Source organism: Dama dama, chromosome 30, assembly GCF_033118175.1.
Source record: "Dama dama isolate Ldn47 chromosome 30, ASM3311817v1, whole genome shotgun sequence".
Classification (NCBI taxonomy): Eukaryota; Metazoa; Chordata; class Mammalia; order Artiodactyla; family Cervidae; genus Dama; species Dama dama.
The window spans coordinates 32,432,464-32,458,784 of NC_083710.1; the positions used below are offsets into that span (position 1 = coordinate 32,432,464).

The 26,321-nt window shown below is 43.3% G+C and overlaps 1 protein-coding gene and 1 long non-coding RNA gene across 4 annotated transcripts in view; one reads left to right on the forward strand and one right to left on the reverse strand.

Moving 5' to 3' along the window:
• FRY (FRY microtubule binding protein) overlaps window positions 1-26,321 on the reverse strand; it is a 425,432-nt gene that overhangs the window by 242,430 nt on the left and 156,681 nt on the right. Inside the window, exon 1 of one of the 3 annotated variants that reach the window (XM_061133661.1) lies at window positions 361-1,030. The exons of the other annotated variants lie outside the window; for them this stretch is intronic. Within the exon in view, the coding sequence (XP_060989644.1) occupies window positions 361-430 (70 nt within the window). The 5' untranslated portion in view covers window positions 431-1,030. Of the gene's footprint in view, window positions 1-360; window positions 1,031-26,321 lie in introns of those variants that run through there. 3 annotated transcript variants of the gene reach the window in all.
• On the forward strand, window positions 382-25,818 carry LOC133049571 (uncharacterized). Its single transcript, XR_009691393.1, has 3 exons — window positions 382-487; window positions 8,945-9,178; window positions 22,379-25,818. It is a non-coding gene; the product is annotated as an uncharacterized LOC133049571 (long non-coding RNA).

A 26,321-nucleotide genomic window follows, 5' to 3' on the forward strand; every position in this document is an offset into this window, starting at 1 on the left:
ACGAAATTATTTCGATAAAACCTGAACACATTAAACACACACCAAGGCAGGAAATGCAGCCTGGAATACCCCGTCCTGCGCTCACCAAGAGTCTGAAGGGCCATCTCACTTGAAAATTTAATCAAACCACATCTACTGTAATTCCACCACAGCCTCTGCACTTCAGGAAGGCTAGTTCAGTCTCTGACATTTTGATTTTCATAGCAGATGGAAGCAAAAAAAAAAAAAAAAAGAAAGAAAAAACTTCCTGGGATCACAAGCCTATGCTTTTCAGTTGAGGCTTTTATTGCTCAGATCTTACGCAACACCCAGCAAACAAACAAACCAAAAAAAAAAAAAAGGTTATTTTCTGTTACTCACTATTACTCCAGGATTTCAGTAAATATTTGATACTGATCTCGAAGAAGCCGGAATCCTGCTGGCTGGCCATGTCGGCGGCATACAAAGAGCCTGCTCCCGAGGCTGGACCGTGAGCTGCGCGGAGCAGGTACCGGGCGTGGGAGGGATGCGCTGGTCACAGGTTCGTGATGTAAGCGGGGTCAGCGGCCAGGAGGCTGGCTCTGCGGGTCCACCTCCGGCAAGTCCTCATGAGAAGGACGCGGCGGAGCGGGAGAGGGATGCTCGGCCGCTCCTCCTCCGGGTCCAGGACTGGCTGCTTATTCGCTGGGTGCGGATCCCTAGCCCTGGGAGGCGTCTGCCAGTGCCAGCGACGCCGGCCGCAGGGTCGCCCACACGCTCGGCCCGGCAGGTACGAGGCCAAGGAAGTCTCACCTGCACGCGGTGTGCGTTGTGGGAGGGGGGCACGGTACCCCGGCGCGCAGGGCTGGGGATGCGCGGGGAGGGATGGGCCAGGAGGGATGCGCGGGGAGAGTCCCCCCGCCCCCACAGTCCGGTCCCCCGACTCAGCTGTAGGCTGAACCTCCCAGCTCCTGCGGATCCTCGCCGGTCAGCCCCGCTCTGGGTGAACTGCTCCCCCCGCCCCCGGGGGTGCACCGGCCGCGCTCCCCCACCCGCGTCCGTCCCTGAATCCACACAGCTACGGCGGCCCAGTGGCACCCCTGGATCTGGTGGTGGATCTGAAAAGCGCCCTTCGTCCGCCGCTCCGCAAGAGGAGAGCTTGATAACAACAGGATGTCGGTCGGGGCTTTTCCCTCCCCTCCTTTCTGTGCTGCTCCCTCCCAGAAATGCTGACATTTTTGAGGGGTACCCACCCCCTACCAACGTGCGCATCCGAAGGGGACAGTTCCAGCCACGTAAGCTCGTGTACAGAACGCCAGGCTCCACAATGCATCCGGCAAGCCTGTGCATTCTAAAGATCATCGAGCCCAATAAAGCTTATTTTTTATTTGTATTAAAAAGATAAGCAAACGCGCTGTATTCCTGGCTGCACAATGGCTTTTTTTTTCTCCATGAAATCTTGGTATCAGGTGTCCTGACTTCAGTTAGCTTGGTTTCATGTTGTTATTTAGCTTGGCTAGGGGATTGTAGTCAATACTTTAATCTTGACAGGTGACGTTTGAGCAGGTGGGATTTGGCTAAACATTTTATAAACCACGAATCCTATCCCCCTCCCCAGTTCATTTATGATCAACATTTTACTACGGGATTGATAAACTATGCTAATAATTATATCACAAAAAATTTGAGCGCCCCTCCCCCACTCAAAGTCAACATGCAAATAGGACTCCCCGGATTAACTGTTCATTTGACAAATGGCAGGGAGAGAGTATACTTTCTCTAAGACTGAGAATTTTTAAAATTTCAACAGGGTGGAGAACCTTTAGGACTGTGTCCTGAAATGCCCCAAGGCACTATCAATACAATCAGCTTTCTTTTCAAACTTCTTAGACAAAAGGCAAGTACCCCACCAAGAATTCCAACCATTCATCAGTACTATCTTCTCTTGAAGTCTCCTTAGACTGACTTGGTTTTCATTTACATGCTTACCAGAGTTAATGAGCTAATCTCGTTTTATCACCTGTACTTTGAATATATGGATTCTAGATGAAACAGGACCCAAAGGATTTACCGGTTGTTAAATTTGAGAACAAAAACTAATATCCATGCCCCCTTTTCTGGTGCCTCCCCCACAATGGATGGCAATAATGAACAGGAAAGCTTCAGGGTGCCTTGGAGTTAATGAGCACAAAGCCTCTCAAAACTCTTCAGAACTTTCTAGCTATAAGATCTAGGGCAAGCTATTAACCTCACTAAGCCTTAATTTCCTCATCTGTAAAATGGGGATTATAGTGGTACTGATCTCATTGACTTGCTGGAAGGATTAAATGACATTATGAAAGTGTTCAGCATAGTGCCTTGCATAGAGTAAACAATTAAATTTTGTTACCTTGACATTTATTATGAACTCTTAGGGACTCCAGAATAGAACTTTAAAATTTAGGTTAAATACATTTTTTTTTTTTTTTTTTTTTTTACCATTTAAGGTCTATCACTTCTGAACACCAGTGGTAACTATTTGGGGACTGCAAGTTGGAGACATTTAAAACAGCTACAGTAACCAAACATGCTATTATATACTGTTACTCAAGTCAGATTTTCTCTGACTTTTAAAAGAGATCTTAACTGGCTTTTAAAAGTTTTCAATCCTACTATAAACATATTTTTTAGTAGTTAAAAATACATGTGACTATCATATTAAACATATTAATTTGTTGAGAATGCCACTCATATACAGTATTTCAAAAGGAAGCTAACATAAAATTTTAAATGCTATTTAGAAAAAAATGTTTTTAATGGCATCTAGTTTTCCCTGTGAAGAATGAATCAGCAACTAACAGCCCAGTTATTGTCCATTAGAACCAGAAATCTGGTCCGGTGTAGGCTTTTTTCTCATTCAAGTACCTTTAAAGAGAGCATATATTGTGAAAGAACAGAAAAGGCCTTTTGTTTTGTTGAAAGGCCTGAAAATCAAATAGAATGACACCTGCTGCAAGCTGGGATAAGACATTTATCTTTTGTTTCCTCTCTCTAGGTAGGTGAGGGTGGGGTACTTATTAAAAACTGTAGTCTGAATGGGCACCTGGACAGAGGTACTTAAAATACAAAATCTGAAGGCACCCCTGGCTTCTTATGAGACATCAGTTGTCATTTAAGATGAACTAAAGCTATTTCAGCTTTTGTATCTGTAAAAAGAGGAACCCTTCTTCAAGAAGCAGCAGAAATACAGGAAAAACAGGAGGCCTTAGGGAAATGGTATCAAAGAGAGAGAAGGGAGTCAGAAAGTGACCTGAGACTGTGATAACTGTTAATGACACCATCTACATTTATTGAAAAGTATTAGAGTGTGGTTTCAATCCATGGGTCAGCAAGGTCACCTGGAGAAGGGCGTGGCAACACACTCCAGTATTCTTGCCTGAAGAATCCCATGGACAGAGGAGAGGAGCCTGGTGGGCTACAGTCCATGAGGTTGCAGAGAGTCAGACATAGCTGAAGTGATTCAGTATGCATGCACACAATATTGTGCTGAAAGTCCCTACTTTATCATATTTAATCTTCACCCCGAGACAATGAAGTGCTATTAATAGCCCCATTTTACAGAAGAGCAAATGGAGGTTTAAAGAGGCATAAAATAAGGCCAAAGGTGAAAGTCGTACAGCTGATAAAATTGAGGCCTGGAAAATTTTAGAGCGAGTCATTTATTCTAAATTTTATGTATTTACTTCAATCACAAGCAAGGCCAGAATCATGCTTACCAGCCTCTTTAGCGAAAGTTCAGGAAGAGATGCCAAGACCTTCGTTATCACTAAAAGGAGTGCAGCAGGCCCCCTGGCTCTCCAAGATTCCTCACTGCCTTCCTGTCCAGCTTTAGGCCGGAGGAAGTTGTTCCTTGGGGGCTGAAGCCCAACCCAAAAGGAATCTAGAGAAGAATGCCATGACTTTTCACCTTGATCTGATTCCTTGCACTGGTTGTATTCTGTATAAGGGATGCTTGACTTGTGGTAGGGGTGGGGCGAGTGAGGGTGGAAATCTAGTCTGAACTCCACTCTCCAAGCTGGTAAAGGGGTGGTAATGGGCTGTGTCCAGCCTGGTGTGGGGCTGCATCTACCCTTCACTCAACCCACAGGCGCGTGCCTAGTTGTTCGGAACCCACATCTCCTGTGTCTCCTGTGTTGCAGGTGGATTCTTTACTGCTGAGCTATTGGGGAAGCCCCAACCCACCAGAAGGGTGCTTTTTTTGTGATCCAGATGCCTAAGGGACTGGAGGTAGCCTAGGGTGGAACTAAGAAAACAGTATGTATCAAGAAGGCAGAGGTCAAGTGGTCACCCTAGGCCCCAGATTGCTGGGTGGCATTGAGATGAAGGTGGTAAAGGGTTCATGGATTATATTTTACAACCCATAGCATTTCACATCCGGCTTGATTATAACCAAGAAGTGCAATCGGTTTCTGCTCTAATTCATATTTAATTTTCCCTTTTCTGACAATTCTGAGACTGAAATGTGTGGTGCTCAAAAAAAAAAAAAAAAAAAAAAAGTGAAAACAAAGTGAGGCAAACCATCTGGATGCCTGCCAATGTGAAGGGCCATTACCTAATGATTTGAAAGCATCTGATTGAGTTGATTGGGTTAGCACTGGAATCCAGGCCCCTTCCTATGGAGAGCTACACGTGGCTACACACGTGTTAATTACTGTCAGAAAGTGATGTGTACATGCAGGAACAGAATGTATGAGGCAGAGGAGAAATGTCTTACCAGCGTCCTGAGGAAACAAAGGAAAATCACTTAATGCAAGAAAAAAATTCCTTTATCAATTTTTGATCTGGAGTTTCAAATTCCAAAACAGCACTAAATGTATCACATCCCTACTATTACACATGTTGCTTCTTTATAAGAACACTTCCAAGTCAAATTAAGCATCGCCTGGATTGAGCTGGCAAGACAGCGGCTGAGATCAATAGAGACAGTTGTGAAGAAAGTGTTTTGTTTTTCTTTAAGCAGTAGAAGTAAGAGACCTTTTAGAGACAATCTAAAGAACAAATGATCAACATAAATCACAAGCTGCTATTTTGGTCTATGTATAATTTAGGCTGATCTATCCTATGCTAAGAAATTAGAGAAAGAAATAGGAAGTGATGCCACAGAAACATTCATCTCATTAACATGAAGTGTGATAATCATTCTTAAAAAAAAAAAAAAAATTCAACCCCATATACAAATCTTCCCCAAAAATAGATTCTACAAGTTTTGAAAATATTCACTCCAGTACTCTCCAGTACAAATAATTCTTTGAAATGAATTGAAAGACATTTACATTTTTTTTGAACACGACAGAACTTCATTAAGGCAGCTTGTTGCTACACAGATTCAGACATAAACAAGGAAAATCGTGTCTCCTAAAATTGTTTTCATTAAAAAACAGCAGCAGAACCCAGTTTTCTTCCTCACTCACCTCTCCCACAAAAGGGTTTCACATGGAACCAGGGGACACAACAAAGGAACTGGACGTGGGTCTAAGGCATGGATATCTATCTGGTGGCCTGGGTCTCCTTGTCTGTAAAATAGCACTTATCACACGGGTTCTTTATGAGAATTAAGTGAAGGCACAGGAAGATGACAACTGGTAAGTAGCCATCGACAGCTGGCAATGAACCCAGAACACCCAGCACAAAATGCCCCCTTGGCTCCAGAGACAGGTTAGGGAAAGGCGCAGAGAGGGACCCTGCTCATCACAGAGGGTCTAGCCCTCTAGCCACCCACCTCTGCTGGCTACCAGGGGAAGGCTGAATGTTTGCAAAGACAAAGAAAGCTTAAATGTGCACATACAAAAAAGTATTATTTAGTATTTTAGTGCTGCTAACTTCCAGTGCCCAGGGGGAAGCTGAGCAGAGGTTCTGGTCAGCTTAGTGTCAGCTCAATATTTACCTAATTTACTCCTCCCGTTAACCTCTCATGGTAGGGCCTGCATGTTTGGATATTATGAACCTAGAGCCCAACCCAAGAGATGCTGTGGTTCATAACTATTTTGCAAGTATAAAGATTTGACCTCAATTTCTGCAGAGTAAATACAAGGCACTTGTATTTAATATTGTTCAGACAGATATGCATGTAAAGAGAAAATGTGGAAAGGTTACCTCCTCCGACCTTTATCACAAAGGCACTGATAACTTGCCTACTGTACTTTCGAATACCACCAGCAGCCTGAAGTACCACTTATACTGAGATGCACACAGCTCCAGTATAACTAGCTTCAAGAGCTAACAATGTAGGATTATAAAATATTAAGCCCTTTGTTAAGTAAAAAATGGCACTTGCTATAAAATATTTAAGTCTTCTCTGAAGAAGTGAAAAATGACATTTGCTTAGCACCTCATTATTTACCAAAAATGAGCAATAATATTTAAAGTAAAAAAAAATTTATTTATATTAATCATCACTCTTCCCCAAACACTATTTGCCATCTAAATGAGAATTAAGAAAAGTTGGTTCTTCCCCATAAGCATGATAATTTAACAAACCAAAAAGCAGCCTTCTCATAATTACATTAAAAGTTTTGAGTATGGTAAGCTATTTCCATTATTTAGTGATAAAAATTGAGTACTTTTTAGAGCTAGAACTAATATTCCCACTCATATTCCCAATTTCAAGCATAAAAATAAATATGAGTGTTTAAGTCATAAGGGTCAGATCAACTTTTCCTCAAAGGCACCATTTATTGTATACAGTCACTAAAATCTATACAAAGTCAATTAAATTGGAAAAAAGTAAGAAGTTTTGATTATTTTTTATATCCTCCCTACGTATATTTTATATACGCTAAAATTTTGTTCCTTCTTCTAGGTAGCATCTCATATTTACAGTTACCTACCAACAAAAGCTGAATGATTGGGAATCAGGAAATTCTTATTGTGCTCCTAATTTTGACCTTGATACTATGACCTTGGACATGTTTCTACTGAATGAAGGATGCTAGTTCTTATCCCCAACTGCCTCATCTCTTGGGCAGGCCAGCCCTCCTATGGGGAGGAACCACATCATGATGAAAGCAGAACACTGGGCAATAAATTATTTCATGTAAATCTTTGGCATTTATTCTTTGAATTTTTGGCAACAGATTCACCTTCTCAACTATGTTTTGATAAAGCTAGCATCAAAAATATCAATATAGAGCACACACTGGCTTCGGAGTAGGAGAAGCTGACACAGGACCAAAAAATAATTGGGAATTAAATAAATCAAAATGAAAGTGATAGCGTTGTCTATTGTGAAATGAATGAGACAATATCAAAGTGATTTAATCAGGTTAGAGGAAAACGGATAAAACTATACAACTGGACACATCCTGGAAACCAGAGATAAACTACAGCTGACTAGTGGTAAAGAATCTGCCTGCCAATGCAGGAGACATAAGGGACGTGGGTTTGATCCCTGGGTCAGGAAGATCTCCTGGAGGAGGAAATGGCAACTCACTCCAGTATTCTTGCCTGGGAAATTCCATGGACAGAGGAGCCTGGCAGGCGAGGGTCCCAAAGAGTGGGGCACAACTGAAGTGATTTGGCACTCAACACAAAGCCAGGTTATCACCACTGAGAGTAAGAAGAGTTCAAGGAAGCAATGAAAAGATATACAGCATATCCCTTCATTTGGAAATAGAGCTTAAAAAACAAGAGTCTGCCTCACTGAGCATCACTGACTAAATCTTCAAAATGACCATCTGTTCCTGGGGCCGTGTGGTTCAGACCCTCCAATTCCTGCCTGTAGAACACTGGGGTCTGAGCCCAACAGCAGTGAACGAGAGAAAACACCAACATTAGGCAGATGCTCCTTGCACAAGCTCAGTTCAAATGTGGTAGGAAACGTTAACTGTGAAGGGTTGAGTGTATTTTGGAGGATGGAGAGAGTCTCGCAAGGCATGTTTTTAGAAAGGGTGGGGAAATCGCCACCCTGCTCCGACCAGACAGGCAGCGCTTTGTGTAGGAGGGTGGGGCTGTTAGAAACTGGCTGAATGATGGAAGGGAGCAGCTTAACTAACAGGCCGGTGGGGAGAGCAGATACAAACGCTTGGGAGCCAGAAGGGAGGATAATGATCTTTGCAGACGGTCAGGAAGGGTGAGGTCACTCTGAGAAGCCCAGGGTAGGAGGTGGGAGGTCGTGAATCTGACCCTCACAGTGTTAGCTATGGAGAAACCTAAACCCAGGGTCAGCCCCTCTCCCCGTTTACCACCACTGTGAGCCACTTGTGTGTCTGAGCTAGTCCCCTCCCATCATAAGATACACGTGATACGCGAGCATCTGCTGTCTACACAAAGTTGTTTCATGATCTCAGAGGAGGTTCTGTAGATGAAAGGGCTTTGTATTCCCAGGGCACCAGTGTTAAGATGCTCAGAGTTCCATCAGTTGATGGATCAGCCCAACAAGAGGGTGGGAGGTCCCTCATCACCCCTTTCCTCTTAAACAGTCACCCTCCAGCTACTGAACAAAGCCTGCTGGATTTTTTACTTTAGGGACACACCAGGGTTGTCCTGCTATTTAAGTGGCCATTTCCAAACTCCAGGAATCTGCTGGTGGTTTGCCTGGGTCTTCTCCAAATGCCACTTCAGCCTCTCTGGATAAATACAGGATGAGTGGCAAATGTCTGCCTGGGACTCCACCCGACCTCAAGACTTATTTCCATCTTTAATCTCCAAGGGAATATCCCTTGGTATTTCTCCTTTTCTCTTTCTTTAAATTAAAAAAAAAATATATCGCTTTGCCTATGAATTCTTATATCATCTTGGTATGTTACTCTCATGTATATAATTAAAATTTTTTGCTCATTACAATATTGAGTAGCAGAACAGTAAAGGAGGAGGGTAAAGATTGTGGGGCTTCCATTGGGCTTTTGGGTGAGATAAGAAGATGGTGGGCATTTCTGATAATAAGAAATGTATTAAGAAGAAGGCTGACTCTGGAATGAACATAGCAATACTCTCCCCTTTGGTTCTCTAGGCTTTCCGGGTGATGCTCATGGTACAGAATCTGCCTGCAAATGCAGGAGCCTCAGAAGACGCGGGTTCAACCCCTGGGTCGGGAAGATCCATCTACTCTTAGAGATGAGGAAATGCCAACGGATGGGGATCTGACAGCTAGGACATGCTGGAGTAACAGTAATAACAACGATAAAGATAATGGCTGGTTATGTGAATCAATCCAGGATTGGAGCTCACATCTGATACAAGGCAGGTGATGTCCATATAAGCAATTTAAAATTTTCAAGTACCTACATTTATAATAACTAAAAATAAACGGGTAAGATTCAATATATTTTTTTCACCCCAACACACCCAAATATTATCATTCAGTGTGCACTAAAAAGTATGTGTGAAGTATTTTCTCTTTTTGCATGAAATATTTGAAATCTGTTATGTATTTTATAGTGCATCTCAGCTTGAACCAGCCATGACAGTCCCCGTGCTTGGGAACTGCATGTGGTACTGCCTCCCTTATTGAGAAGGCAGCTCTAGGGGGTTCTGAACTATTTGGGGGGCACAAACCCCTTTGGCAAAGCCCAGTGACTCCTTCTCAGAATGTGTTTACATGAGTCAAAGACATGGACTTATAAGGGAATTAGTTATTTTTGAATTCGTGTTTTCATTTTTTTCTGAATATACACCCAGGAGTAGAATTGCTGGATTATTTGGTAGCTCTATTTTCAGTTTTTAAGGAACCTCCATACTGGAGGTTTCTCACAGTGGCTGCACCAATTTACATCCCCAGCAGCAGTGTAAAAGGGAGAATCAGTTATTTCAAAATAGCTATCAAATTATTTTAAAAATCAAATTATTTTAAATTATGGTATTATATATATCCATTTCCTTAATAGCTTACTGAACACAATTGAGAGACGAGCTTAATAGTTAAAATTTTTAAATAATGAACATAAACAACACTGAAATCGACCTAAAGTAACTGTAATGGGATGAAACAATCTCTGGTTTCAATTGGTAGTGAAGTCGAAGGTACTGCTAATACTAGGTTTATTGCCTATACTGGTAATTGAAGAAAACAGATTTCACTTAGAGGTTAATGAGAAGTAATATGGAGTTCTTTCCCATCTCAGGCCATCAACCCCCTCAGTCATATCAATGGACCTGCTTATATCAGTCCTTCATTCCTTTTAACAGAATTTCCTCTAACCACTGGCCTCCATGGCTCCCGAAATACCAGATCTTCCAGAAGAGCTCAGTTTCAGGTGATTCTTGAAGACGGTAATAAAGTATTGCTGCACATTAGATAAGCTTCTCACACTTTTCTTCCAGTTCTCTCGACTGTACTTCTTTCTCGCTCTACTACCACTTGTTCTTCCTGTCATCCCCACTGCACCCTGCAGTATCTTACTCTACCATGAAATATTCAAGCGATACATAAAGAACTATTTATAAGTGAAAATCACATGTATCACAGGACTTTTCCTAGAAACCACAGGTACGACACTCAGATTTATTGCTTGACTATAGAATACCATCTAATTACAATCCTCACATTGTCAAGTACATGCCACACAACTCATCTTTGAAAATGATCTAAACTGTCCATGTTCAAGAATATACTATATAAAATATCATTTTCACAAGTTAAATAAGCTTCTCCCCCAAACTTGTGCATTGATAAATTAATGGATGACCTAAATTCTTTGACTATTCAAATGGAAAGGAGATAAGTTATTTTTTACACTTGGAATAGTACTCTGATCTTAATAGTTAATCTTTTAAGATTTCATTTTACTTTGAGTTGTGGAACTAATTTAGTGGATTGAAACCATCCCGTTTTTCTATTAAAATAAAACAGGAAGAACACTGAGTGCATCATGTAGTAATAAAGTGAGCACAATTTCATAAAACTTCTATTATATATATATATACACACACACATATACATCTGTATATGATATATACATACACACTTGTGAACGATGGGTTGCTATATAAAATATTCTCGTGCATCATGGTCAAAAAAGTTAATAAAATCTTATACACTGCTGATGACAATGCAAAATGCTTCAGCTGCTATGCAAAAGTTTAGGAGTTCCTCAAAAAGTTAAAAACAGAATTACCAAATGACTCCACAATTCCCTTCTTGGTAGATATCTCAAAGAACTGAAAACAAGAACTCAAGGACACGTTCATAGAAGTGCTGTTTACAATGGCCAAAGGTGGAAAGAGCCCAAATGTCCATCAGTGGATGAACAGATAAACTGTTGTATATCCATATGGTGGAATATTATTCAGTCATAAAAAAAGAACAAAGTACTGACACCTGCTGCATGGATAAGCCTTGAAAGCATCACATTAAGAGAACGAAGCCAGACACAAAAGATCACATACTGTATGATTCTATTTAGAAAAACACACAGAATAGGCAACTCTATCAAGACAGAATACAGATTGACTGTTGCCAGGGATACAGAAGGGGGAACTGGGGAGAATTCCCCAGTTAAGAATCTGCTTAACACTTAAGGGGTTTTACTGTAGAGCAACAGAGGTAGTGGTTGCACACCATTGTGAATACACTAAATGACACTGATTGTCACTTGAAAATGGTTAGTTTTATGTCAGGAAATTATTTAAAGAGGAAAAAAAAAAAAAATGTTCGAACGCCTTGGTCCTAGAAGGCTTGTCCCCAAGTCTACGATTCCATGTGCGTGGGGACCACTTGTGATGCTGCTACATCGCCACCTAGTGGTGAAGGAGATTCCTGCCTGGACCCAAGGATTAAAGATTCCTGATTGCCAGGGAGCCACCCTCACATCAGAGCAAGTGTAAGACCTGAAGCAAGTCAAGGACTTTCATGGGACCTCTCTTTCATGAAGTGTCCAGAAGATGCAATGATAACCTCCTGCCCCCTTGAACTTTGGGCCAGGAAGGACGGTTTCCAGTCCTGGCTCTAAAATAGGTCTCAAGAAGTCACAAACATCTCTGGGGTCTGTCCATCTGTCTATAAACCGGGACCAAAGCTCTCTGGAGCAGGATGACCATAACGGTTCACAGAGCAGAAAGCAAGCACCTAGCAGGCAGATTCTCACTACGTGTTTACTCCCTTCCTCATCCTTCATTATCTCTGTAGCTACTCAGTAAGGACTTAAGAACTGCAAAAGAGATAACTCATATCTCCAAGAAGGTACCCCTGGCTTCAGCTTGTCCTTGGAAGGAAGGTGAAGACTCGGGGGCTTGGAGCAGAGAGACAGGGATCTGAAAAGTGCAAGCACAGGACACAGAGAGGAAGCTAAACGAAGACAAAGCCCCGAGGAGAAAGCAGTGAGGCCATGGGAAGAGGGAAGGAAAGGAAAGATCTAGTGGACTTTCTAGTTCATACTGTAAGTGTTGTTTCAAAGCTCCTAATCATGGGGAGGCAGGAGCGGGTAGTCTGGTGAGGGAGAAGCCAAAAACTACACAAGGCAAGGCATGTGAGTATTTTCACAAGAAGGCTTGCATCAAAGAGTGCAGCTTCAAAACGTGTTCTCTAAAAGTAGGGTGGAAGGCAGACTGAACTGTGAGACGTAGTTACACAAAACCACCAGAAAAGACACAAAATTGTGTGCTTTTCAGATTAGCAGGCGAAAGGGTATATGCAACTTCAAGGGTAAAACAAGTCAGAACACAGAGTGCGGGGCATCATGAAATTAACTGGATGCAAAATAGGGAAGAGAAACCACCAGAGCAAGTGCGCTGCTCCCATGGCAGAATACTCTGGATTTGTAAGGAAATTACATCAAGTGGTGCAATATGGCATCAAACCCCAGGAAACAAAATCAAAACGGCCTTCCTTATATACTTGATATGTCTGACAATGCTGACCCGATGAGTGGGGCAGACGGTGCGTAGACAGGAGCCCTGCCAGCCAGTGCAGGGAGCCAGGCTGCCCCATTGGAGGTGGGGGGCATGGGGGGAGCAGGGCTCCCTTCTCTGCCTTTCTCTGCAGCTGTCAGCTCTTGCCTTTTCCCCTCCTGCCAGCTCAGGGAGGACTTTGCCTCACAGGTGGCATCAATGTGGAAGGTCCTCATTTTCCTGCCACTGAATTCCCTAAACCACCATCCCACGTCTCTGGCTAGATGGAGGAGATGCCTCGTCTGACCCCATCTCTGCCCCCTTGCTGGGACCCCATGCCCTCACAGTCTCCTGTATCTTAACCTTTCTCTTTCTGTGAGATCTTTCTGGTCTTTTTGAAATTGCTGAATACTGCTTATCCAAAAGCAAACAAGAAACAATACAAAACCCCTTCTTTCATCCCACATTTCCTTCCCATTCCTACCTTCTCCTCCTGACTTCCCCAGTGTAGCTTAGCGTCTCAGCGAGGCTGCCTCTACACCTCACGCCCCATTTCCCCTTCAGTCAGTTCCAGTCTATCTCCTGTGGCCTCACTTCCGCTAAGGTGACCAGTAGTCTCCAAGGAGCCAGCGGACACTGCTCAGTCTCTCATTAAATGGCATCTCAGCAGCGTGTGCTGCACTGACCCCCACCCTTCTCAAAACTCTTCTCTTCTTCCATGACCCCCTACTTGCCTGGTCGTGCACCGCTGGCTCTGCCCAAGTCTCCCATCATCTCCCTTGCTCTCCCTTCCCCCATCCTCTGGCCACCTCGCCCTGCCCCACCTCAGGGTCTAGACAGTGCTACTCCACTCCCCACATGCTTTCTCTGTTCTCTTTGGCTAATCCTGTTCATCCTACCATTCACCAAAACATCACTTCTTCAGAGACGCCTTCCCCTGCTGTCCTGGTCTAAATCTGGACCCACTGTTCAAATTCCTCATTGCTACTTTTACTTTTAATAGCCTGTATCACATTTTGCAGTTGTGCCTTTATTGTGTGACTTTTCCCGATATGCTTTCCTCCCTCTTTGGACTATCATCTCCATTAGGGCAGATTCCATGTTCATGGTGGTCGCTGTTTCAGCGCCCTGGGACCCCAGGTGAGCCCAGTCATCACAGCACACAGGAGGCCCTCGGGAAGTAGTCACTGAATGAACAGCTATTGGGGTAAATGAGTGAACCAGCAAGTATTCTAACCAATGGCAGGGCGGTCAAAGCACAGCGATTTTATACTGGCGGCTCCAGGCCTTTAATCATCTCCATCGGAGCTGTCCATAATTTTCCAGGCTCCCAGACATCTGTTTGAACAAACTCCCATTTTGGCCAAGAGGAAGAGTTAAGCTGGCAGCACAAAGAGGCAAAAAAGCCAAGAGAGATGTAAGATGGAAGAAAATGGTCTCAATTTTCTTGGTGTTCGATTTCTTATTTCCTGGCCACAGTTTCCAACCATGTCAGCTGCAGATAAGGCTCATTCTTAACTGTGTGTGGTAGGCCGAAAACTCTAGGAATCATGCAAAGCATGGGAGGTATGTGGAAGGGGAAATAAAAACCAAACACTGAAGGCAGAATCCAAGCCCGGTGGACCTGGAGGAGTGGGTCTGAGAAGTCATACAGTCAAATTCACTCATAATGGGTGGAAAGCCCAAGCCTAAACTGGGAGGGACTCACCCCAGGTCCCAGCACTGGGAGAACTGCCTGGATGCAATCCCGCTGCTGCTAAGTTGCTTCAGTCATGTCCGACTCTGTGCGACCCCATAGATGGCAGCCCACCAGCCTCCCCGTCCCTGGGATTCTCCAGGCAAGAACACTGCAGTGGGTATGCAATCCCGCACCCTCTTACAAGTCACCAGGTGCCCGTTCAGGTAGGACGCCAGGTGTTCCTGGTCACACGATAAGGAGTGATTCCTCCACGGAATTGGTCTGCACCTGTCCTATTCAAAGCACCAAGGCCAGAGCATCTCTAGTGAGAGTCTGAAACTTTTTCTACTTAGTAGTGGCAGGCAGGGGTCTGAGATTGACTTTGAATTGAAAACTTTTGACATCCTCTAAATCCACGCTGCCAGGAGCCTGTTGAATTGACAATTGATGGAGAACGCCCTGCCACACGTGGTCAGTTAGGCTGACCGCGGACTCAGCAACACCTGATGAAACCAGGAACCACCCTGTCTTCCTGATAGCCAAGTTTCTTAAACATGCACACACTTTCTGAAGACCCTTCCTAATCTCCCTTGCTCTCCAATTTGCTGCCATTCCAGCTCACTGGTAATGAGTGTGCTGCGACCACCATTGCCCAGACCCCAGGGAACCTTCTAGTCCTCACCTTACTGGCCTGTTGGCAGCATTTGGCTCTATCAGTCTTTTTCTTTTGACACTTTGACTTTACTTGGCTTCTGTGGCATCAGTCTCCTCTGTTCTCCCTCTGCCTCTGGCTTCATGGCTTTAAGGGCTCCTTCCTCCTCCAACCCTCCCTTCAAAGGTAAGGGTAACTCAGACTTCCATTTGAGACCTTTTCCTTCTCATGTGTGCTCAGTCTTGTCCAACTCTTTGCAACCCCATGGACTGTAGCCCACCAGGCTCTTCTGTCCAGGGAATTTTCCAGGCAAGAATGCTAGAGGTAGGTTGCCATTTCCTCCTCCAGGGGATCTTCCCAATCCAAGGATCGAACCCACATCTGTTGCATCTCCTGCATTGGCAGGCAGGTTCTTTACCACTGTGCCACTCATAAATGTTGCTTAGGGAATTTCACCTAAACCTTTCAACTGTTATGTAGGTTTCCTGAATATTTCTACGCCTCCTCTTCATGCCAATACAGGGTACCTCTTTACATTTCTGTTGTCTGTCTCCACCTGGATACCCTGGAGGTGCCTGAAATTCAACATCTTTAAATCTGAACTCACCCCATCCCTTCCCCAGTTCCAGCTATCTCCTTTACAGCCCGAATGGCGCCACCATTTACAAAACCATTCAAGTTTAGAAAGCCAAGAACCCCCTTCCTAGTCACCCCTACAACCAAAGTCTCAGCAAACCCTGTCTATTCTCCATGTTACATATTTCTTGTCCCTATCTTCTAGTCTTCATTCCCACCATCATTGTCTTAATTCAGGTCCTAATGATTCCCTGCCAGGCTCAATGCAACAGTCCTCTCATTGATCTTGCAGTCCTGCCTACAGCTGCAGCTTGTTCAGTGACTCTCTTATCACTTTGGGGATCAGTTCAACCTCTGGCGTCATCCTAGACCCTTTTCTACTTCTCCAACTTCACGCAACCCTGTGCTTCAGCCAAAGGAACCTCCTCCCCCGGAGGTAGAAATGGCAACCCACTCCTGTATTCTTGCTGGGAAAGCCCATGGACAGAGGAGCCTGGCAGGCAAAAGTCCATGGGGTGATGAGAGTTGAACATGACTCAGCAACTAAACAACAAAGCACTTGTTACACAGTCTTGTAATTATTAGTTTACACGTCCTTGCTAAATTTTGAGCTCCTCCGAGGAAGTACAAGACCATGCCCCTCAACTCTGATGTACCAGCATCTAGCATGGTGCCCAGAGTATCAGAGATTCCATAAAACACTTGCTGAGCTTTATTTTTGTGGGTGAGCCCACCAACAATGGTCTAACATCCCTCTCAGTAAACTACACAAAATGCATCCTTTTGCTGTGCATCCGTCAAGTGGTTTTCTTCAAATCCACAGATACAATAGAAAGGAGAACAACTAGTTGTTTCATACAAGCCAAAGACTAAAAATCACATGGCAGTGTGGAATAGACTGCTTTTGCTAAAATATCCAATCAGAGATGTAATTCTAAGAGACTAGTTTTGAAATCTTCTGCCATTACCACAAAATTTCCTTAAATGCCATATGTTCAACCCTTAGAAATAACCAAGCAGATGCAGGATGTGATCCATGAAATCTTATAATGCTCTGAAAACACCTATCTATGAGAAAACAGCTTTACTGGGACACACTTACCCAGCTGGTCATTCACAGAGAAGGGACTCCAACCAAGGACGACCACCATAGCTCACCGTGACTTTCTTTTCCAAGAAGCAACTGATTAATTAACACATCTTCTTCACATCATGTGAAGGTCTGTACATTTTTAAATTTCACCAGTGGAGAAACTGAGGCATTCAAATAAGATGGTTGTGGCCAAAGAATGAGTCCAAACACTGCTCTTTGCAGACTGTGTTCTCAGGACCAAGTGAGGCTACATGGTGCATTTGAAAGTCTAACTCTGAGGCAGTTACAATTTTATGCGTTTGCACTTTTGGTACCGCAAGCGTTCTGGCGTCCTCTGAGGTCCCAGCCACGGCCTGGCTGGGCTGTCCGAACCACTGTGGGCTCACCTGCACAATCACCCACACTCACTCTGCTCTCGACCTGACACAGGTTGCCTCTTAGAAACTGACACATGGAAATACTTGGAAGCATGAGAACGGTTTGCTTTGTAACCAAAAAAGAATTCCCAACACGTCTCAGGATGCATAGTACCCAGAAGTTGGCTACGGAGAGGTCAGGGGAAGACCCACTGCGCATGAAAGAAGAGTGGTGTCAGGAAGTGGCCGCCCCCTCCCCTAGGTTTTGCTTATAAAACTGTCTGCACCAATGGGATCACACCTGCGGTAGTTTAACACAGGTGTGGGGAATCCTACGAAGAATCAGAGCTCTTATTCAAATTCCTAACTACTCTGGCCCTTACCCAACTCCGGCTTATTTGGAAGCTGAAAACGATAGCACCTGCAGCATGACTGCTTGGAGCAGATCATCATGGGCTGCAAAGGGCTTTTTTTTTCTTTTAAATCAGGTAGATGACTCTCACTCTCACGTTTAAACATAAAAATGTATGTCCCGAATGCTCTCTTAATTTCATCAAACTTGTATATATGTAGAACGACTGAGCGACTTCACTTTCACTCTTCACTTTCATGCACTGGAGAAGGAAATGGCAACCCTCTCCAGTGCTCTTGCCTGGAGAATCCCAGGGATGGGAGCCTGGTGGGCTGCTGTCTATGGGGTCACACAGAGTCGGACACGACTGACGTGACTTAGCAGCAGCAGCATATACATAAATGGGCTTCCCAGGTCGAAGCAGTGGTTAAGAATCCACCTGCCAACACTGGAGACGCTAGACCCGAGTTTAATTCCTGGGTCAGGAAGATTCCCTGGCGAAAGAAATGGCAACCCACTCCAGGATTCTTCGAGGAAGATTCCATGGATAGAAGAGTGTGGCGGACCACAGTCCATGGAATCACAGAGTCGGACACGACTGAGCGTGTGCACACACACACACACACACCCTGGAATCACCTGCACAGCCAGGTAATAATACAGGCTTAGTAGAACCAAAACACTCTTTTCTCACATGCTTTTAGTTAACAAGAAGAACAAGAGCAAAACCAAACAGAGCAAGTAGAGTGAAGAATCAACCTGATTTTCTGTTACATCTTCTGAAACACCAGTGATGAAGAATAAACACTCAGGGACACCCCTGGTGGTCCAGTGGCTAAGACTCCATGCTCCCAATGCAGGGGGCTCGTGTTGCATCCCTGGTCAGGGAACTAGATCACATAGGCCTCGACTAAAGACCCCACATGCTGCAGCTAAAGGTCCCGCACGCCTCAATTACGACTTGGCACAGCCAAATTAATAAATATTAAAAAAAGAGCCACTCTGACCACAGCAGCCTCCTTGTTGCTCTTCACGCGTCCCAAGCCCAGGGCCCTTGCACTCACTCTATCCTCTGCCTGAACCCTCTCTACCCAGACGTCCACATGCTTTACCACTTTTCTTTCTCCAAGTCTCTGCCAATCAGCAAAATCTGACCATTATCTATAGAGTAAGATTTCACTTCCATGTTATTCTCTTCCTTTCCTTCATTTTTATTCAAAGCATGTTTCATTATCTAAATGTCCACATTCATAGTCTGTCTCCCATCATCAGGAGAATACAAGATCTGTGAAGGCAGGGGTTGTGACTGTTTTATTCCCGGTTGTAATCCTAGCAACTCAGATTAGGGATGTGATGAGTACTCAAGAAATAGTGAATTTTGTTTCAATTTAACTTACTCTATGTATACTGTGGATTATAAATGTGCCAATTCAATAAGCAAACTGATGTCAACTGATGTCTACATGAATGCTTACCGCAGTACCTCTCTGCTCATGACGCTTGACAAGCCACGGTGGCGTGGTGGTGGTTTAGTTGCTCAGTTGTGTCCAATTCTTTGTGACCCTATGGACTGTAGCCCAGCAGCCTGGGGTTTCCTAGGCAAGAATACTGGAGTGGGTTGCCACTCGCTCCTCCAGGGGATCTTCACCACCCAGCGATCGAACCTGCGTCTCTGAAGCTCCTGCACTGCAGGGAAGCCCAGATATCGTACTAAATCCCATTAGAGAATAAAGTATGGAGATGGCGGAGGAGGCACTGCATACATACAGTGAATAATAGCCAGGAACTGTCCTGCAGATGACCGGGGCAGGGTGGAATATGGGCCGAATTTAAAATATAATATTTTATTGCCACCCCCTAAAAAACATATCAAAAGTAGGATGCCTCTCATGTGTGTTCATTTGCTTCACAGCACACATCAATTTTTTAAAAGCTTTTTATTGGAGGATAGTTGCTTTACAATGTGTTAGTTTCTGCTGTACACCAAAGTCAATCAGCTCTACATACACATTCATCCCTCTTTTTTAGATCTCCTTCCCATCTAGGTTACCACAGAGCAATGAGTTGAGTTCCCTGTGCTACAAAGGAGGTAGGTTCTCATCAGTTATCTATTTCATACATAGTATCAGTAGTGTATATATGTCAATTCCAGTCTCTCAATTCATCCCACCTCTTCTTCCCCCTTGTTGTCCATATGTTTGTTTTCTATATCTGTGTCTCTATTTCTGCTTTGCAAATAAGATCATCTGTACCATTTTTCTAGATTCCACACATATGCATTGATATACAATATTTGTTTTTCTTTCTGACTTACTTCACTCTGTATGACAGTCTTCGGGCCTATCCATGTCTCTGCAAATGATCCACTTCTGCTCCTTTTATGGCTGAGTGATATTCCATTGTGGGGCTTCCCTCAAAGCTCAGTTGGTAAAGAATCTGCCTGCAGTGCAGGAGACCCAGGTTCAATCCCTGGGTCAGGAAGATCCCCTGGAGGGGGAAATGGCAATCCACTCCAGTTGCCTAGAGAATCCCATAGACAGAGAAGCCTGGCAGGCTATAGTCAATGGGGTCACAAGAGTCAGACACAACTAGTGACTAAACCACCACCACCAATATTCCATGGTGTACACGTACCACATCTTCTTTATCCACTCCCCATCGATGGACATTTAGATTGTTTCCATGACTTGGCTATTGTAAAGAGTATGGCATCTATCAATTTACAATTACATATTTGTTTGTTCACTCATTTATTGAAAGCCTTCATGGATATCATTTAAGCTCCAAAGAAGCCAGGGACATTGTCTGCCAGTTTCCTTGCTGCAGAGCCAGTGTCTGTGCAGTAGTATCTACAAAGTAGCCAGTGCTCAGAGCAGACTCACTGAATGAATAGCTGAATGAATGAATCAACTATGCAAAGGATGGAAGAAGGTGTGACTTAAAAAACAAGACACTGAAAGACTTGGCACTTCTTGTTGACTGCAAGTTCAATGTCAGTCATTATGCCGGGGTTTTCAAATGTAATCGAGATATCTAGTGCATAGGATGTGACCATCCTGCCTGATTCTTTCTGTGGCATAATCTGCCTGCTTGAGAGTGTTCCAACATAAGAAGAATATATGTTATGGGCTGAATGGCATTCCCCATTAAATGCATATGTTAAAGTCCTAACCCCCAGGACTGCAGAATGTGTGTAGCTGGAGTAGGGTCTTTATGAAGGTCTTTAAAATTTTCCCGACCCAGGGATCAAACCCAGGTCTCCCACACTGCAGGCAGATTCTTCACTGTCTGAGCCACCAGGGTTCAAATAGGGCTTCACAGGTGGTGCTAGTGGTAAAGAACCCCATTTCAAATGCAGGAGACATGAGACACGAGTCTGATCCCTGGGTTGGGAAGAGGAGGAGAGCATGGCAACCCATTCCAGTATTCTTGCCTGGAGAATCCCATGGACAGAGGAGCCTGGTGAGCTACAGTCCGTAGGGTCGCAGCGAGTTGGACACAATGAAGTGACTTAGCATGCATGCAGAGCTCCAGATAAGGTCACCAGTGTCCTAGTCAAATCTGACTGGTTTCCTTATAAGAAGAAGAAATGAGGACACAGACAGACACAGGGAAAAGATTATATGAAGACACAGGGAGAAGACGGGCATCTGCAAGCCAAGAAGAGAGGCCTTAAAGAAACTAATCCTGCCAACATCTTGATCTTGGATTTCTAGCCTCTGAGAGCCAACCTCTGTTGTTTATCCTGCCCAGTCTTTGGTCCCTTCGAATGGTCATGTTAGCAAACTGGTGGGCTTCCCTGAAAACTTAGCTGGTAAAGAATCTTCCTGCAATGCAGGAGACCCTGATTCGATTCCTGGGTAGGGAAGATCCTCTGGAGAAGGGATAGGCTACCCACTCCAGTATTCTTGGGCTTCCCTGTGGAATCCGCCTGCAATGCAGGAGACCTGGGTTCGATCCCTAGGTTGGGAAGATCTCTTGAAGAAGGGAACCTACTCCAGTATTCTGGCCTGGAGAATTCCATGGACTGTATAATCCATGGGGTCACAAAGAGTTGGACATGACTGAGCGACTTTCACTTAGCAAACTGGTATACATAAGTAGCTGCTTAACCAGCTAAGAATGTACAATTTGAAAATTAGGTGAGTTAAGAGGGCAATGAGCACTTCTGTCAAATACCTAAGCAGTCACTATATGGAAGGAACTATATGGGGAAGCTTTCTGGCAAAAAGAGACACCTGAAAATGTAATGAACAAACACTCTAACACATAATTTATTTAAGTACTGAACTTATCAGCTATGGCTGACTCCTCTGGTTAGAGGAGTCAGCTCCTTGAAGACAGTGACATAGTAAGTGCTCAGTAAATATACTGAGTGGATGAATTTCTTCTGGAGGTAATGCATTTCCTGTCACTGGAAGTATGTGAACAGAAGTCAAACACACTGACTTCTTCGGTGACTCCTTTGGTGAGGACATTATTGAGAAGTTTCTGATAGAGGACACACAAGGTTAGGCTACTTCAGGGTCCTTTTCAAAGTTGAAATTTTATTAATCTGATTCTACCACTGATGAATGAAATATAGGCAAGGTCCATATTTAAACATCTGTCTTCATGTGTGGATTTTAGTCCAAGTATCAGGCCCATGCACTTATATCTTGCATTTCTTCCACATGAATGTATTATCTCCTGACACAGAGAAAAAAAAATTTAGTTTACTATAAATTGTTTGCTTAAAGCCAGCTCTTTTCACTTTTTATTTTTTTTTGAGGAAGATAGACATTTCTGTTTCTTATGTCTGTTTAACTGAATGCATGAGTTCCAGCAGCAGAAGATTATGGAGTTTTAATAAATGTCTCGTGATGAATAATTAATAATATTAACAGTCATCATCTTCTTACACTCCCAACAGCAGTGGCAGATGGTGAATTCCGGCTGTGTCTAATTCTTGCTGTGCCTGTGGCTGCCCATAGATCTTTCCAGAAGCCAGCATTCAGAGAACACAGTGAAACTCACAAGAATCTCATGAATTTTGCTGCTGTTCCAAAGATTCTTCTGGCACAGACTCTGCTCTAGCAGATGAGCCGGTTACACTTTCAATCACAGCCATTCAGCTAAAACAAAAAAACAAACTACCAAATGACCTTACAGAGATTTTGAAAAACAGGTCTGTCCTTGAATACAAAGAGTAAGGGAGACAGGACACCCTCCTTTCTCTACCCATGGAAGATCCCAAATCCCAAGGTCATGATTCCAGGTCCTTCACGTAGCTCGGAAATACTGAGCATGATGGTGTTCAGGTAATTGAAAAGCACAAACATTTTCAATAAAGAACGTTTTTGTTTCATAATTAACTTTGGCAGATGTTTAACGTTTGCTGGCTCCCAGAAACCTGATTTCCAACTTGCTGAAATCCCGCCATGTGCCCAGAACAACACTCCATATGGAGCCAAGATGGCAACTTCTGCAACCCAACATATGTCTAGGTTTGCAATACCTCCACTTTCATGTTTGTTTGTACTTTAGCTGTACCTCCAAAATATTTATTTTCATAAGGAATCTCAACACTCCAAGTGGAACCAAAGAAATGATCAACACTGACTGGCAACCAGATTAAAAAAAAAAAAAAACAAAACTTTGCTATGATACAGATGGTGAGAAGTTAAACATGATTACCACTTCAGGTAGCAGTGCTCAATACGGAAAGGTAAACCATGCTGAATAATTGCTAACAGTCAAATTTTCCACCCAACTCCAACTTAATACATGACGTCAACATGAAGACACTGGGAGAACTGCAGTGACAGCAAAGAGGAGTTGCCAAGGATAGGTTTATCTTCATCACTGGAAAAGCAGGACTTGTATTATGCAAGACTGGTTGTCACTGCGGTTGTTCAGTCACTAAGTCATGTACGACTCTGTGACCCCATGAACTGTAGCACTCCAGGTTTCCCTATCCTTCAACATCTCCTGGAATTTGCTCAAACTCATGTCCATTGAGTGGAAGATGCCATACAACCATCTTATCCTCTGTTGCCACTTCTCCTCTTGCCCTCGATCTTTCTCAGCATCAGGGTCTTTTCCAGTGAGTCAGCTCTGTATCAGGTGGCCAAAGGATTGGAGCTTCAGCTTCAGCATCAGTCCTTTCAATGAATATTCAAGGTTGATTTCCTTTCGGATTGACTGGTTTGATCTTCTTGCTGTCCAAAGGATTCTCAGGGGACACTCAGCCTTCCGTATGGTCCAACTCTCACAACCATACATGACTACTGGAAAAACCATAGCTTTGATTATACCTTTGTTAGCAAAGTGATGTGTCTGCTTTTTAATATGCCATCTAGGTTTGTCGTGGCTTTTCTTCCAAGTAGAAAGCATCTTTTAATTTTGTGGCTGCAGTCACCATTCACAGTGCTTTTGGAGCCCCAGAAAATAAAATCTGTCACTGTTTCCACTTTTTCCCTGTCCAAGGTAGGACTGTTACTATGTATCAAATGTCATTTGAGGCTCAGGGGGTCTCAAGAAATATTTGTTATTCTGTCCAGTGGTTTCCAAACTGTACTATGAATCATTTTTAAGAGGACTTGGAAAGAAAACGTTACCCTGGCATATTACAGAGGCTTGAGGTGGCAATGGCATGGCAGAAACCACATCAGACTCAGAACTGCAAGATCTGTGTTCAAGTCTACTCTCACCAGTTAACCAACTGGTGACCCAGAGCAGGCCATTTAGTTTCCCCATTCTTCAGCTCCTGCCCATAAAAAAGCAGGCTTCCCCGGTGGCTCACACATTAATAATACATACCGCTGGATGTGTTAATTAACTAGACGAGGGAAATATTTTCAATGTGTATGTATATGAAATCACCACTATGTACAATTTAAATCTTTCCATTTTAAATGCCAATTATACCTCAGTAAAGATGAAATTTAAAAAAATACACACCTTGTAGGACTGTAGTAAAGATAGAGATAGGATATGTGCACAGCAAGGCAGAGGCATCATAATGATATTAATAGCATCATGGCACCAATGATAATATTCATTGAGACACTGCTTTGTGCTAGCGACTATGTGAAGCACTTTTCCTGCACGACTGCACTTAACTGTCAAAGCAAGTCTCTGAGTTTGGTGCTTTATCCCTGTTTAATAGATGAAAAAACTGAAGTTCAGAGAATCCAAGGTCACTCAGATAAGAAATACTTGTTTGGCTGATGGGATGGAATTTTTATAATCCATAACTGGATACAAATTTCACCTTACCTTATGGAGTTAAATACCTTATTTTAATCTGAGACCTAATATTTATTAAGTGCCTTCTATGTGCCACAGAACGGGCTATTTTACAGGTTATCTCACTTAAGCCAAAGACGTGTGTATGTGTGTGTGTGTGTGTGTGTGTGTGTGTGTGTGTGAATGAGGCAGTACCCCCATTCTAAAGATGGGAAAACTGAGATTCACCAGGCTTACTGCCTAAGGCGGTACAGCTGTGAACGATTTCTGATCCCGAACCCAAGCCCAGCTCAGCACACAGCCTTCCTTAATACTGTGTGCTCAGCGACTCTAACATAAGTCATCTGAATGAAGGCGATAAAAAATCATAATCTGTTACAGTAAAATATGGATAACATTCTCTCTTTTCTAATTCTCTTTTTCACATGAGAATTACTAAACATTCAGTCCAAAACCCAACCACGAACATTGCATTTTCACTGGCACAAAGAAAATGAAAAAAAAAAAAATCTCTGAGAATATTTTTTAAACATGGAACTTACAGTTAACATCAGGTCTTTTAAAGTAGTTCTGGCCAAAAGTAAATAACCAGTCTGGTTTCTACTCTGCCAAACAGCTTTCTCTACATTTTTCCCCATAGAAGAAGACAAACTTCTATCCACCATCACCACCACCACTGTTCTCTCCCCACCATCACCTGGACCACTCCCCTGGTGCCTCCCCTCCAAGCCTTTGTTACACTCTCCTCCCTTTGCCTAGGGTGTGTTCCTCTGCATCAGTTCAAATTCCCTCCAACACGTATAATGATACTCCAATCCTCGCATTCCAAGAAGGAGTGATCAGCTCTTCCTTGTCTCCTAGTGTATTTAATGACATCTCTATTCTTCCTGGCACTTGCTTATTAGCTTTAATGCTTCTAGATAGGTAGCCCATCTCTCCAAATGGATACTTATGTCCTTGTGGATAGACTATCTTTGTTGTTTTTTCTCTGCTCTTTTGTATTTTAAAAGCTCTTAATTGTTTTACAACAATGGAAGAGTACTTTCTTAAGGGAAAACACCACGGACTCTGTAGTGGCTAGCATCTCTTTTCTTATATATAATGCAAGAAAGATGATCTCCAACTGGGCACAGACCACTGGTTTTCTTCTAGGTTTGCACAATCTAGCAATTAATAGCTTACTTGTAATAACAATGAAGTTTGATAAAAGAGGCATGTATTACTCATAACATTGAAGGTAATACCAGCTCCTGTGAAGACAGGGTAGATTGTTCCTGAGTCCAATTATTAACCAAGTAGCTACTGAATACCAACTAACTGCCTGACGCCCTGCTGGAAACTTGGATTCAGTAAGATATGGTCTTGACCCTCCATAGACTTACAGTGTGGTCGCAAGACAAAATGGTGAGCATTCAATACAACAGTGGTTAAAATGTAACTTTATATAACACTTACACCCCTTAATAATAAAATAGAATCAAATTTATTACCAGGCATCCTTAATGTTCGATGGCAGTGTTCTTAAAGGGTGTGAAACCACCCTTTAGTGGGATTTTTTCAAACATGTGGAGATGGTTTTGGTCACACCAGTGATGGAGGAGGGGCTGCCAGCATCACGTGGACAG